Source organism: Amaranthus tricolor, chromosome 1, assembly GCF_026212465.1.
Source record: "Amaranthus tricolor cultivar Red isolate AtriRed21 chromosome 1, ASM2621246v1, whole genome shotgun sequence".
Taxonomy (NCBI): Eukaryota; Viridiplantae; Streptophyta; class Magnoliopsida; order Caryophyllales; family Amaranthaceae; genus Amaranthus; species Amaranthus tricolor.
Genome location: NC_080047.1, coordinates 41,277,174 through 41,293,248, shown reverse-complemented (window position 1 = coordinate 41,293,248; position 16,075 = coordinate 41,277,174). Strand labels below are relative to the sequence as shown.

General features: G+C 31.9%; 1 protein-coding gene across 3 annotated transcripts; it reads left to right on the top strand.

The window, feature by feature from the left end:
• Positions 1–9,631: 9,631 nt before the first annotated feature.
• On the top strand, positions 9,632–13,369 carry LOC130800729 (zinc finger A20 and AN1 domain-containing stress-associated protein 8-like). 3 transcript variants are annotated; one of them, XM_057664346.1, is made up of 2 exons: positions 9,632–11,458; positions 12,259–13,369. In XM_057664346.1, the coding sequence occupies exon 2, from the start codon at positions 12,270–12,272 to the stop codon at positions 12,765–12,767; it is 498 nt and encodes a 165-aa protein (XP_057520329.1). In that variant the 5' UTR covers positions 9,632–11,458; positions 12,259–12,269; the 3' UTR covers positions 12,768–13,369. The 3 variants fall into 3 exon arrangements, with proteins under 3 accessions (XP_057520329.1, XP_057520323.1, XP_057520337.1); XM_057664340.1 differs by having other exon boundaries at positions 9,632–10,534; positions 12,259–13,359; XM_057664354.1 differs by lacking the exon at positions 9,632–11,458 and adding an exon at positions 11,492–11,665.
• Positions 13,370–16,075: the final 2,706 nt, after the last annotated feature.

The window sequence follows — 16,075 nt, the reverse complement described above, 5'->3', positions numbered from 1 at the left end:
ATTGTGTTTATATATATATATATATATATATATATATATATATATATATATATATATATATATATATATATATATATATATATATATATATATATATATATATATATATATATATATATATATATATATATATATATATATATATATATATATATATATATATATATATATATATATATATATATATATATATATATATATATATATATATATATATATATATATATATGTCTTGATTTAAAAAGGATGGTTTGGTTTTATGATTCTCTACAAAATTTTAATTTGTTAAGAGAATTAAGTATTTAATTTAATTATCATAATATATGAAATTTTAAGTTCCTTGAAGGATTTTGTGAATGTGGTCTTGTTAGATGTATTTTGGTCATGGGATTTAAAGGATTAATCATTTGAATAATGTATATATAAAATAATAATAATAATAATAATAATGATAATAAAAAAATATCTATATATATATTTCGGGCAGCAGCAGTTTCTGCCTCGGTGTTGGTGTCAACCCGGAAGTGTTAGTCATGTTCCGTTGTTGTTTATTGTACCGATGCGCTAAAAACTCGTTAACCGCTTAAAATAATTAAAAAAGTAATTGGATGTTAGAAATTATGAAATTTGGTACCCAAGGTAATTGATGTATTTCGAACGCGAATTTTCTAATCTGTCTGAAATGGCCCTTAAAATTTCCGGTCAGAATTTGAAATTTGGATCCATTGGGAATTGGATGTAAACAATTAAAATTATCAAGTCTTAGTGATATCTTAGTAGTAAGGAGTGGATTAAATGTGTAAACACGTTCTAATACGTGATCGTTTTGTGTGTGTGTTATTTAGGACCTCGATTCATAAGAGGGCGAAATTTCTATCGTGGTTAAAAAAAAATCGTTTGGTTGCAGCGCTTAAAGGTACACGCTTAGACCATACTGTTTATGTGGCTGTGCAAGTAGTGTTGTTTAATTTCTAATCAAGGCTTTGTAAATCACATAAGGATTAGACACTCAAATAATTTGAAAGGAATTAATTGAACATTGACAATTTATGTGTTTGTCACCCAAAGGGGTTGACGTTTGGTTATGTTACCCAAAAGGGTTAACGTTCTGGTTTGGATTATTATAATTATTGTTCCCATGGCAGTTTTGGATCATTACGGTCACCATGGGGGTATGCATACTTTAGCCTTTGACGACCCGAACAGGACGGGCAACGTCTTAGGTCGGTGGTTGCCTTGGGATTAGCTCTCCCAAGTGTATTCCTCCAAAAGGATTTGGATTTATACTTGAACGACCCGAACAGGACGGGCAACGTTACAAGTTGGAATTATCTAATACTGAATGATTTATATTTGAACGACCCGAATAGGACAGACAACGTTACAAGTTAAGATTAACTAATAATGAATGTAATAGAGCCTATACATGCTAGGATAAACATATTGCTTGTATTCAACCTGATTGATATTTGTATGAAGTCTCTAACGTGTATTGGTTTGTTTCTTTGGAACCTACTGTGTGTTGTCATACGACGACTAGAAGGTTGATTGCAGGTGGGGTCTGGAGTGAGGGCTTGACTTAGAACCCGTAATCATCAAGACTATGTTTTTATCTTTTGTATTGGATTATGAGTAGAAAGAAACTCCGTACTTATGTAACAGGAGATAGTGTAGTTTTCTTTTTTTTTTTGCTTCCGCTTATTTCAATTAGGTTGTCTAGAGGCCTTTAGGCTCTCAAGTTGTACGTAAAGGCTTCCGCTGACTTGATTCTTTCGCTTGACACTGTTTTCTGCTTTAATTATATTTCTTTATCGATGGAACGCTGACGACCCTAGAAGAGATGGTTCTTTAGTGTCCGTTATGTGAACCTAATTGAAATAAGCGGAAGCAAAAAAAAAAGAAAACTACACTATCTCTACCCCCTCTCTACCCCCTCGTATTTTTGGTTGTGTTGTTTATGTTCATCTCCCCAAGCGGGATAGGAACAAACTTCAACCTCGGGTTGTTAAATGTGTCTTTGTGGGTTATGGGGTTACTGAAAAAGGGTATCGGTGTCTTGACCCAATTCATATAAGTTGTATACCACAATGGACTGTGAATTCTTTAAAGAGTCCTATTATTTTTCTCAGCTTGATCCTCAAGGGAAGAGTATTGGTGACGACCTAAGCTAGTTGACATATGAAGTAAGGATGGACCCTCCAGAGCAAGTAGGTAACACCGCTGACACTGCTACCGACCACATAGTATCTTCATCTCATATCAGTCCAGTCCAATCTAATGAGCATCCTAATGTACCAAAGGTAACACCTGAACTTGAAATTGTTTATAGATGATATGCCCGATATAATGCCAACTAATGAGATACCGTTGATGATGTGCTATTGTCTGATAATATGCTTAATGATATGCCCGATGTTGAGATATCTAGCAGGTATAAGTTACCTCCAAGGAGCACACAAGGTGTTCCATCGAAGAGGTATGATCCTGAATATGAAGCACTTCAATCTCGGTATCCTATCAACCGAGGGAATGGTGAATCATTATCTCAGACAGCCTTGGCTTTCAATACCACTCTCTATACTAGTGCTTTGCCTAAAAATGTTGAAGAGACACTTCAAGATCCCAAATGGAAGAAAGTAATGGAGGAAGAAATGTTAGCTCTTAAGAAAAATGAAATATAGGAAAGGTGAAGATGGGTGCATATGGGTGCAGATGGGTGTTCTCGATCAAGTATCATGAAGATGGATCCATTGAGAATTACAAAGCTTTTCTTGTAGCCAAAGGCTACATCCAGACCTACGGAGTAGATTATTCCGAAACTTTTTCCCCAATTGCCAAAATTGACACAATTCGGGTTTTATTTTCCATAGCTGCAAATAAAGATTGGCTGCTTCACCAGTTTGATGTCAAAAATGCATTCCTACACGGTGAACTTGAAGAAGAAGTGTATATGAAAGCACCAAGGGAAGGATGCAAACTTAGAAAGGCGTTGTATGGTTTGAAACAATCCCCAAGGGCATGGTTTGGGAGGTTCACTACCGCTATTAAGAAAGTTTGGGTATATACAGAGGAATTCAGATCACACTTTGTTTCTCAAAAAGGAAAAAGGATCGTATTACATGTTTGATAATCTATGTCGATGATATGGCAATGATGCAGAGGAAATTAGAGATTTGAAAAAAAGGTTGTTTCGTGAGTTTGAAATGAAACATTTGGGGAACCTGAAATACTTTCTTGGCATTGAGGTTCTAAGATCGAAAAGGGAAATTTTTATTTGTCAGAGGAGGTACATTCTTGATCTACTAGCAGAGACTGGCATGCTTGATTGTAAGCCAGCAAAGACACCCATTGTAGCTAATCATAGGCTTTAAATAATTGAGGGTGCAAAGTTGACAGATAAGGATCGCTATAGAAGAATGGTAGAGAAACTTATCTACCTCTCCCATACAAGACCTGATATTGCTTATGCTGTTGGTGTAGTGAGTAGATTCATGCACATGCCTCAAATACAACACATGACAGCCATAATGAGAACTCTAAGGTATCTAAAGGGTACATGTAGTCGGGGTCTTGTATTTGGAAAAAATGATAACCTTGACCTTCTAGGCTACACCAATGCAGATTAGGTAGGAGACAAAGATGATAGGAAATCCACGTCTGGGTACTTTACTCTAGTGGAGGGTAACCTTGTCACCTGGAAAAGCAAGAAACAGAAAGTTGTTGCTCTATCAAGTGCTGAGGCAGAATTTCGAGGAATTGCCAAGGGTATCACTAAGATTCTCTGGATTAGGAAACTACTAGTTGAATTGAATTTTCCTCAAAAGGGGGCATGTAATCTTTATTGTGATAACAAAGCAGCTATTAGTATCTCTGGGAACCCAGTCCCGCACGATCGAACTAAACAAGTTGAAATTTATAGACATTTTATAAAGAAGAAACTTGATAACAAAGATTGTTTGTCTCCCATTTATTCGATCAAAGAATCAGTTGGCGTATATCATCACCAAGGCAGTGGCATCTGAAGCATTTGAAGATGCAACGTGCAAGTTAGGTCTTGGTGAAATGTATGACCTAACTTGAGGGGGAGTATAGGAACATAGAATATTTCCTAAATATACTTTGGGAAACTTGTTATTTTATTTTATTCCTTTTGCCATATTTACTTCACTAATTTGTGTATATATCCTAATGTAATTACTATTATTCATTCAATACAAACCAAGTATTCAAAACCAAAATTAATCTTTATTTCCGCAATATGATTTTATTCATATACACCTTAAACAAACTTGTATAATTCATTTAATTTAACGAGTTAATTTCGAGTTAAATCAATAAGTATATCCTAAACTTAATACATTTAAATTTTCATATATTTTCATACTATATACAAAATGAACAACTTATAAATAAAAAGTTTTAAATTGAGGCCTAAAATAAGATATAGTCAATGTTAAAAAATAAAAACTCTAAAATGAAAACAAAAGCTCTAAACGAGTTAAGTGGGTCGAAATCAGTTTGACCTTATCTGCTTTGCTCTCTTTTTTAATTCGAGTTTGCTTCTTCAGGGAGTCAAAATTAAAGCAGAGCTTTTAAGTCAAAAGGGGTGTTTGACAATTGGATGTTGGTTGTTGGCAGTTGGCATGTTTAACCAACTAAAAATATTGGTTATTTTATTGCCTTTTAACTTAGCTGAAAAAGCCAGCTGCTTGTGGAGATATTTGGTAAATTTGAGTATCGGCTGTTGACTGTATATTAACGAAAAAGTGGACCAACAAGTCAAAAACCAATCAAAAAAGCTAGCTGGAGCAGCTTTTTCATTTTGGCTTAAAAGCCAATTTTTCAATTTCTTTAAAAGTCATTTATCAAACACTTTTTTTCAGCTTTTTGACCAACCAATAAACCACAAGCCAAAAGCTAAAAGCTAACCTAAAAGCTAAGTCAAAAGTTATAAACCAAACAGCTCCAAAATAAAAAAGTTGCTCCAACTAACTTTTTTGGTTAGTTTTTGGCTTGTTGGCCCACTTTTTCTCTTATAAATGGCCAACAGTCAATACTCAAATTTATCAAACATCTCTACAAACACCCGGGTTTTTCAGTTAACTTAAAAGCCAACAAAAAACATTCAACATTTCCAGCTGGTCAAACAAGCCAACTAAAAAAGCCAACCCCCAACGGCAAATAACCAATTGCCAGACACCCCCTTAGCAGAGTATTTCTTTCTCTTTTTATCTGCAACATTGGCTAAAGAAGCACCAGGTACCCATGAGGAGACTCTTGTGCCAGCAAAGGGTGAACCTGCAGTGACATCCACATATGCATCTTTTCATGAAGCCAATTAAACAGAACGAGATCCACAGGCCTAAGAACATTCCCTGCCTTTGAATAAAACCCCATTGGTGCCTCCTTACAGACTGAAATCCCAGCTTTGTGATAGATATCTACAAGCATGTTTGGAACCAAATTGTGCCAAAACTTCACACCAACCTCACTGGAGCAATGGACCATGTGATTCCCCAATTTATTCATTATGGGATTGTTGCAGCTCGGACATAGATTACCTTCGTCGAACAAGGGAATAGCGAGTCGATAATAATATAAAAGACACTGAAAATAATTATGCCTAAAAAATATAATACTTCTTCTAACTAATTGACTTAAGATACTCTCTTTACCACACTTATTTTGCATTAATTGTCATTTTACTTTATCTCACTCATTTTACATTAATTCTAATTTTGGATAATAATTTACCATTTTTAAAATGAATTTAACGTAGTAATTACTAAATGAAATGAAGTAGTTATTAAGGAGTCGAGATAGATGTTAATAAAGGAAAAAACAGGATGAATTAAAGCAAGCGGCAAGGCGCATTAAGTATAATGATTAGACTGAATTAGTTTATTGAGGGAGAGAATCGCACAAATTGTACCAAATTAAACCATTAATTAGTGGCCGTTATTGAAACACATCGTTACTCGTGCCAACTTTATCATCATCTACTCAACTAATTTGTAATTATTGATTGAAACTTCTAAAATTTCAATTTAATATTGCACTTAAAAAATTTTATTATAATCATTAAATGATGGGTAATGACATTTAGTTATTTACGATCCTAAAAGTTGGAGATTAGCTATTTTTACCTACAGGTAACCTACCTATTACTAATAGCTATTAAAATCCTAGTATAAAACTTTATACAATATACGGAATTCTTAATATGAAGATATATATAAATATATTTTTCAAGGGTGTTTAATAATAAATATACGATATAATAAAAATGAAGTAATAATTGTTAAAATATGGTAATATGACATTTTAATGTGTAATTAATTTAAATAGGAGTAGTTTGTAGATAAACTTAAAATAAAGAATAAAATTGTCTAGTAAGTGAAATAAAATTTTTTGAATTGATATTATTGTCTTTATCATTTCCTAGCTTTGCTCCGTAGTTAAATTTAAGTTCTCTACAAAATACAAAAAACTTATATCTTATCAAACTAATTTAAAGTAAATAATCTCACCATTAATCATATTTTGGACTAACTTGACATGCATGTGTTCTTTTGTATAAATGATATTCCTTTGTGACACTTAGGTTAGATGGATTTTGATCATTCATTGAAACTTAATTTATATTACTTTCGTTGTTCCTTAAAATTGTTCCCATTTACCATTTTGAATTGCTCCATTTGTTGTTTTGATTAAAAATTTTTCTATTTATATCATAAATTTTGGACATAATTAACCTTGTGTATCCTCATTTTAATATTTCAATAATGTTTATGGTCCCCAAATATTTCCCACAAACTTCATTTTAACATTTTTATTATGCTTATAGTCCCTACATGTTTCCCACTAATTTTATTTAAATATTTTTTAATAGTTATGATCCTTATATTTTTTTCACTTATTTCAATGTTTGTGTAACACTTATGGTCTTCACTTTTTCTCCATCAAAGTTATTATTAAATAAAATAATATATTTATCATTTAAAAGATTTTTTTTTTATTTCCATGAATATTCTTTGTGGCTACAACTTAAAAAACTGAAGGAGTATTGTATATCGTCTAAACAATGACATAAAAAAACTATTAAAAATGTTTGACATTATAATAAAATTTAAACAATGAAACTAATAATTTTGTTAATCTATCAATTAATTAGTTTTTACAAATATTATAAATAATTAAGGTTTAGGTATAAGGAAATAAAAAAATTTAACTAAAATAAATATTTTAGGAAGCATAAAAATAGAAAATTCAACTGCTTTTTGCTGTATTTTGTTACACTATTATTTATTACTACTAATTGACTATAATTAATAAAATATTTCCTTAAATGAATTTATCACATATATTTATTGTCATATTTAATAGTTTTGTTTTCTTATCTTGATTGAAAATTATAGTGATGTAAGTAATCTGCCATGTAAGCATACTACAATCAATGAAATTATTTTATTTGTCTCCCTTCTAAAAAATGACAGTGGAATTAAACTTCATCTTTAATAGATTATATAATAGTAGAATCCAATTTACCAATAATAAATACTTTTATTTTATATAAAAATTAACAAATTCTCTTTGTTATCAATAACTTTAACTTTTCAAGATAATCTAGTATAGAATTTGAAAATAATTAATATTTTACATATTTATTTTGATTTCTCAAGAAGAAATAAATGATAAAATATAATTAAAAATTTAATGTGTGGTGTGTTTGATGACCGCTAGTGAATCATTCCTTAGTTTTCTTTGATGATGGAAGTGAAAAGGATGCAATGGGCATGAAGTGTCATGGAAAGAACACTACATAAAACCAAAAAGAAAATCAGAGAGGAGCTGCTGTGCTTTGTTATTATCGCATCTTCCTTCTCTAATTGTGTTATCATATATTCATATCCACAACACTTTACAGTTCATAAGTGAATTTTTATCACTAATTAATTATAAAAGTTTAATTTATGACTTTTGTTAAAAAAAAAAAAGGTTTACTTTTGAACAAATTAGAAAATATTTACTTATGTACTGATAATTAAAAGATTATAAAATAAAAATAAATATTTCTCACTAGATAGACATGAATTGAGATTTAGTTCTTAAATTTTTATTTAAGTAAACTAAATTTAATACATCACTAAAAGCTACAATTATAAATTAATAATAACTCTCTTTAAGTCTTAATTTATAATCCTTGCCACCTTTAATTAGCCTCTCACAAGGATAGAGGTGGTATTATGTAGACCAAAGACTGCATACTTTCTTTATTATTGTGGAGCCAACAAACAAGTTTTATATATTAATTAGATATTGTAAAGTATTAGGTATTTTGATTTATGCTTTGGATTAGTAAAACTCCAACATGATATATATAATTCATAATTTATAAAAATAAGGTTATATTATGTGCTATCTTATCTTTGTTATAAGAATTAATTTTTTTTATGATGTAGAAGTATATATTTCTTTTATTGGCACTTTTTCCTTTATGCATTAGTTCTTTTTACTAGATACATACCATACATTGAACTTATTTAATCATATATAGTTTTATCCTCGACAAGTTTTGTATAAGACTGTCTCATCATGAGATTGGATATTACATTTTACTTAGCTTATTTTTGTGATTAATCAATTTAAAATTGTAAATGATTACTTTATAAGGTTATAAGTTATCACTTTAAGACTATAAAAAATAATTTCTTTAGAACTATAAGTGATTACTTTAAGGTTATAATTTGTTATGTTAAGATTGTATGTGATTACTTTTAAGATAACATATTTTAAGATAACATAATTATTTTAGAACTATAAAAAGTAATTACTTTAATGTTATAATTGACCCTTTAAGGTTATAAGTAATTAATTTAAAATTATAAATAATCACTTTAAAACTATAAATATACATTAAGACAATCCAAGATAAATTGACTCAATGTGAGACCTTCTAGAATTTGTGTTTTATTCTCACTATACATACTAAATTCAAATTATCTCATAATTACACTTTTCATATTTGTAAAAAAAAAAAAAAAAATAGTCCAAGGGTGATAAAAACAAAAAAAAATGATTTGGTTGCTTAAATTTGAGGAATCTTAGGTGGGGAACTTGGAAATCATGTAGGTGTGGTGTCTTAATCATTTACATGATGTGTCAACATTTTATCCTGTCAAAATTTACACCAACAAAATTGATTTGCTATCTTTTCTCTCAGCCGTACTGTACATAAAATGTTCATGTAAATTTATGGAAAGATGACCAATATGGATCACAATAATAGGCTATTTCATATTTACTTATCGACTCTTACTTAATTTGATAATATCGTATCTCCTTTTTTAAATACTTATACTTAATTCTTGCATGTTAATAAAAAAATATCATTATCAGTTATAATTAAATTTATTGTTTAAGCCTATTTATAATGGAGATTTTTAGAAATTGTTTTTCGTTGTTGATTATGTTATGTATACTCTACCCATTCAGACAATTTTTTTCTATATGCATTTTGTGAGAAAAGTAAGAAAATTGCGATAAAAATAAATAGAAAAAATTGCTCAAAATAATCTAATCTTTATCGAATTAATTTTCCTATAATTATCCGTGTATTTATTAACCATGAACAATACTCAAGTATAAATGGTGTTTTTTACTAAAATCTAAAATTACCTGAGGAAAAAAGTTCAATAAAAAAAATTCAAAACCCTTATCCTCCATTAGTGCCACCTTCCCAATCTTCCTCAGCTCCCTCTCCACCACCCCACCACCAGCCACCCTCTCCCCCTTGCGATGTTCCGCCACCTCCGCCAAATCCCCTCAAGGCCGAGATATTTCCCTACCATAGGCATTATAGGGCAAGGTTAGTGGAAGTTATTAAAGTAATTTGGAGGTTGAAGATGAAGTGTTGTTGTTATGTTGAAATGAAGTGGAGATAGAAAATGAATATGAAGCCATTAAAGAGTTACGAAGGTTGAAGATGATGATGAAATGGTGGAAAATAGTGACAATGCATGGTAGTTCGCAAGAAGATTGGTAGCATTGGCCAGTGGGGAAGGGGGTTGGTGTAAGTGGCCGGGGAAGGCGAGGAGTGGTGATCGCATGAAGGGGAGGGATTGTGATGGTGGGTTGGTAGTAGAAGAGAGTGAGGCTGTTTTTTTTTTTTTTTTTTTCAAATTACCTGTTTGAATGTTAGATTAAAATACCTATTAGTTGAAATAAAAAGATTGGATTATTATTGAAAAATTAAAAAATAATAAATTATTTTAGATAATTTTTTCAAACAAATATCGTTAAAGTATGAGAAAAATGCGTGAATAAGATAAAAAAATAAATTTAATGTGTTAATGAGAATTTAAAAGAATAATTTCTATCATGACCAAATATAAAAAATGGAAAAGTTTTTGTACTAAAAAATGTTATTATTAATAATAATTCATTCCCCGTTTCCGTAGAGTATTTGTACAAAGTTTAAACATTGTCTTCATCAGAACCTAACTTTTCTCCCTTATCGTTCCCTGCCTTTCAGGTTATTTTTTCTTTCCCTCCATTTCCATTTTTTGAGTTAGTGTTTATTTGTTGTTTGTTTGATTTAGAATTTCTGCTGATTTTTTTTGTATATTTCATGGTTTTTTTCTTTTGTTGTGATTTAAAATTTTAGTTTTTTTTTTTAATTCATTTCATTTCATTTTTGAAATTAAATCTGGACCGAATTGAGATTATTTTAAGGTTGCTGGTTTCTAAAATGGTTCATGATTCGTTGCCAAATCTTTAAACTGAGTATGAATTGGTAGTTTTTTTAGGGGTAGTTTGTGGATAGTTTAAAAATTGGGCTCAAGTTGATTTGCTTTTTTAAAACTTCATTGAAAATCATTTATGTTGGTGCTTAGGTTGTTGTTGTGCTATCATCAAGAAGTGTTAACTACTGCACACAAACAACTTAATTATGCAATTTTGTAGAGTTGGGCTTACAAGATTTACAATTTTGAAGCTTTGATTAAGCAAAGGATTCAGAATCAATCTTGAATTGCCCAAGATCATTGGTCATTGCCCTTGATTGGGGTTAAACTTTGAAAACAGAAAATTAGGGATTTCAATGCAAGAACAAAGCAATTTAATGCAAACGATCAACACAAGGTTTACCAAGATTCAGTCATTGTCAGTTACGTCCTTTCTAGGTCTAGATTGTAATATTAAGATATCAACCAATCAGTGAAGTTCTCCAAGAACTCATAAGAGGAACTACAATGGAGGAAGTCCAAGAGTAGGAACTAGGAATTATCTTTAAGTGTGTTTAGGCTAGAGGTTTAGTCATGTATTTAAGAATCAAGACTAACCAATACATCGATTGATACCAAGCTCAAGCCCCAAAGATCCACCCCATAAGAGTAACTGCCGAAAGCAGAGCAAACACGCGTAGGCTCCCAATAGCATGCAACGAGTCCTCGCTCAGGTTTCTGCCTCAAAACGCAACTTTTGCTTCCTTTTTCTTAAATTGCTCCTTTTGGCGCTCTAAGCTTCACTGCATACATAGTCATCAAAATTCAAAACACACACTTGAGCCTTGGCCATACATGAATCGTACCAAGACTCAAGGCGTATATAACAAACTAGTGGCTTTGTTTCTTGCCGATTGATTGCTTTTAGGAATCATTTGCTGGTATGTTGAAATTTTTTGGGTTAAGAATACGTATGGTTAGATTTTGTTTGTTGAAAATATGCTCGTTTAGCATTTTAAGACTTAGTTTTCTTGGTTTAATGGTTTGCTTATGATGATATCTGTTGTAGATTGCATGTGGCTGTAAGATTGATGAATCGGTATTGTTTTGTGATGGGTGTTAAGTTTCTTCTGACAGAAAAATAGAAAATTGATATTGTTTTTTGATGGGTGTAGAGTTTTCTTCTATGACAGAAAATTGAAATGGTTGTTTGTTTTTGGTTGTGTGTTAACTTTTCTTATATGACAGCAGATTAGAAAATGGATATTGTCTTTAGATGGGTGTTAAGTTTTTTGTATGACATGGAACTAGAAAATGGATGTTTTCTTTTGTTTGTCGTTAAGTTTTCTTCAATGACAGGAATATTATATAGGAAATGGCTATGGTCTTTCGATTGGTGTTAACTTTTCCCAACGGCAGGAAAATAGAAAATATATACTCCTTGTGTCTTCAGATGGGTGTGAAGTTTTCTTCAATGCAGGAAAATAGAAGTTGAATAGTCATTTGATGATTGTTACATTTTCTTCTATGACAGATAAAAAGAAAATGGATCATAATGAGACAGGATGCCAAACACCAGACCAACCAATCCTTTGCATTAACAATTGTGGGTTCTTTGGACGTGCAGCAACAAGGAATATGTGTTCCAAATGCCACCGAGATACAGTTCTCAAAGAGGAACAAGAAAGGCTTGCAGTCTCTTCTTTTGATAACATTTTGAATGGGACCTCCAAGGGAAAAGAAGCCGTTGCTGCTGCTGTAAAGTCCGGAGAAGTATTTACGAAAGATGTAAATGTTCAAGTATCTAGTGACTCAACCCTCGGACAGCCTTCCGAGCCAAAGAAATCTGGTCCAAGAAGATGTTGCACATGCCGTAAACGGGTTGGCGTGACTGGTTTCAGCTGCAAGTGTGGAAATCTTTTCTGCGCCACTCACCGATACTCTGACAAACATGATTGCCCATTTGATTATCAGGCTGCTGCTCAAAGTATCATAGCCAAAGCCAATCCAGTCGTCAAAACAAAGAAGCTTGATAAGATCTAAAATGTTTTTCTATGATATTTTTGCTTATCGCACTGCCGCTTCCCTTAGTAACGCTTATGTCTATAAATGTACACAGTCCCATGGAAGCGCAGTCACAGTCCAGTGCACTAGCCCTGTTGAACACAGCGGTGGCCACCTTTGCACTGGTTTGTAAGTACTTATTTGCTAAATTGTGGCTCTTTGGTAATCAATCTGCATATTTGGCCGGCATATTAGTGTTCATAAATGCTGTATTGTCATATGCTTTTCCTAATTGCTATATAAATCTGTATATTTCTTTTCTGATATTTTTTTGTTTTCTACAGTTTCCTAATCCCGATTTATCCATTGGGCTTTACTAATTTGAAATGGTTGACGCTGGTGGGTGAGGCTGAAAGAGTACAGGGTATCTCTGTTTAGTTACTCGTTTGTATTGTAGCTTGCTAGTTGCTATTTTTTCTTGATGGTCAGTTTGTCACCATTAGTCGAGCTGTGTAGAGGGTTGATTTTTGAATTTTTGTTTTTAATTATACATTAAGAGAGAATACTGATATTCCATGTATAAAGAACAGAAGGGAAGGGCAGGGGTAAGAAGGGATAATGCACCCTGTGTTTGTTTATAAATCTTTTTATTGTATTTATAACAAAATTTTCATTATTTCCTTTAAACCTCTCCCCTTTTAAGTCTCTTCTCTCCTTTTTTTGTTATTTAAATAAGTGATCTTCTATCCTTCTAAATCTGCCCCTTTTTATTTTTTATTTTTTATTTTTTATTTATCCAAATACAGGTAAAAGTAGTTAGATGTAGGAACTAGAAGTAAGAAGTTTGTTTGATGGAGTTTTGTTCTGAATTGGGTTTACCGATGGTGGTACTTTTTTCACTATACTTGTAGTAGTATGTCCCATTGTCCTTAATATTAGTATGTCTGATTCGTATGCAAAATGATAGTCTTTCATTAATTATTAAAAAACTTTGTATGAGCTTGGTCTATACTATTTTAGGGTACGTCGATCTTAAAAAGGTTTAAAATAATATATTTTTCCTTTTGACAAGTACAATTATTTGAGTCACCGTAATTTTGCCACGTAATTTATAACTCATCACGTTAACTCCTTAATTATAAACCCTTATACTCATCCATTTCCCTTCCTCCCTCACACTGGACTCACTCATTCTCCATCTTTCTCACGGTTCAGTAGCAGCCCCAGCACGACCAAGCCACGCCTCCATCGTAGCCACCCGCAGACACACACTCCTCCTCCCTTGCAGCAGCCGCGACCCCCAAGCAACAGCAGCCACGTTTTGTGGCTGTTTCCACGGCAGCAGCAGGCGTCTAGGCCCAGGACCACCACCGGGTCCCTTGGGCTGACCTGTGTCACCACACCACCATACACTCCTTCCTCTTCTTTCAATGGTGATTGAGGTAATCCACAAACTATTCTATTTAAGTGTTAATTGAATGTTTTAAGGTAGTTTGGTATGTGGATTCAATTTGGGTATCAACTTGAATTTAATTAGAGTATATGAGTTTAATTAGTAATTGGGTTTTTGCTAGTGTTGATTAGTATTGGTTATTTGGGTTATTTGATTTCTAGTATCAAATTGAGTATTTGGAATTCTGAAACTTCAGTTCATAATCTGAACATTCTGTTTTGGCTATTTTGGGGATGGTTCTGATTGTTTTTGGGTTCTTATGTCTTCTTGAGATTTGTAGGGCTTTGAGTCGCGGTCGTGTGGGCACTTGAATCGCCTCGAGATGAATTCATATGAGGAAGTTATGTCCAAAATACTAGTAGACTGTCATAAAAATCGACAATGAGGTTCCGTTTTGTTATGCCCGAATTTGTGTTGCTGTGGCTATCGAGCCACAGGTCGGATTCAGACCAGACTTCTATAAGTCTTCCGCTGTGCTTTGTAGACAATATTATTATCATATTGTTTACGCTGGTTTAGGCTGTTTCAAATGGTATCAGAAATATATGCTATTTTTTTTGGATGATGCAACTAAAATAGTGTGAATTAAGTTTATATAAGATTCTCGAATATTTGTTTCCCCTTAAATCTTGCTTACATCCAACAATAACTCAATGCAACAATATGTATCAATCTAGAGATCCTCATTCTCAATCTCTATATATTTGAAAGCAAGATTACATATGCTTACCCCGAAAGATGAGGCAGTGAAAACCACATCAAATTTTCTACTTCATTGTTTTCTTAATTCATGAGTTGTTGGGTCTCTTTTAGTGTGCATGAGCTTTTATTGGGTTAATGTAATGTGGAAAAATAATTTTTTTTGCCTAAATTTGATGGGATTAATTTCAACCATTTTTTTTAATGTTAAGTAGATGAATGAGAAAATATACAGTTTGTATTTGGATTCATTTTTGGGTAAAAATGAATCCATGTTCTTGTGGGTATTAGATATCTAAGTTTAGAGTAATCAAACATCAGGTTTTATTTATTTATTTTTTTTTTAATTCCACGTGGTGTTCCTGAGGTTTTGGATTTTTCAGGTAGTAACCAAAACTTTAAAAAAATCCACGTGGTAACCCCGAGGTTTACTAAATTGTTCCACCGTGATCTTTTTGCGTATAAATAGTTAGCAAACGTTAATTTCGAATCTTTAAGGTTGTTGTACGCCTATTTATGCGATTCACCATTTCAGATGCTATCAGTTTCAACCTTTTTCCTCAAAACAAAAACCTTAACTCTACCATCTTTGGATTTAGAGGAAAAAAAAATATGATTTTGATGAAAGATAGTAGAGTTAGGGTTTATGTTTTGGGGGAATTGGTTGAAATTAATAGCATTTGAAATGGTGAATCACATAAACAAGCGTCCAGTAGCTTTAAAGCTTCGAAATTAACTGTTGCTAACATTTTAGGTGCAAAAAGGTCATGGTGGAATAATTTGGTAAACCTCAGGGTTACTACATAGATTTTTTTAAAGTTTTGGTTAATACGTGAATTTTTTTTTTTAGGTAATTAAATTTCAGCTTCCTTTTGTTCTTGTGTCTAATTTTATTATTTGAATATTATAGTCATTGAGTACATAAGGTTGATTGAGAAAAATAAATGAATAATACTTCTTCCGTTCCATATTACTTGCACCAAACTAATTTTGCACTATTCATTATTCTATAGATATTAACATGTTTCGGCTATTATACAAGAAAAAAATATAGTCATGTGGGATCTTGTTTTATTCATCTCGTCGTATATTTTCATAATATCAAATTTTTATAATTTTTAGTTAAGTATAAATCTAAATATAAACAATCCGACAAATACATTGAATTGCGCATGGTGCAAGTATTTTAGAACGG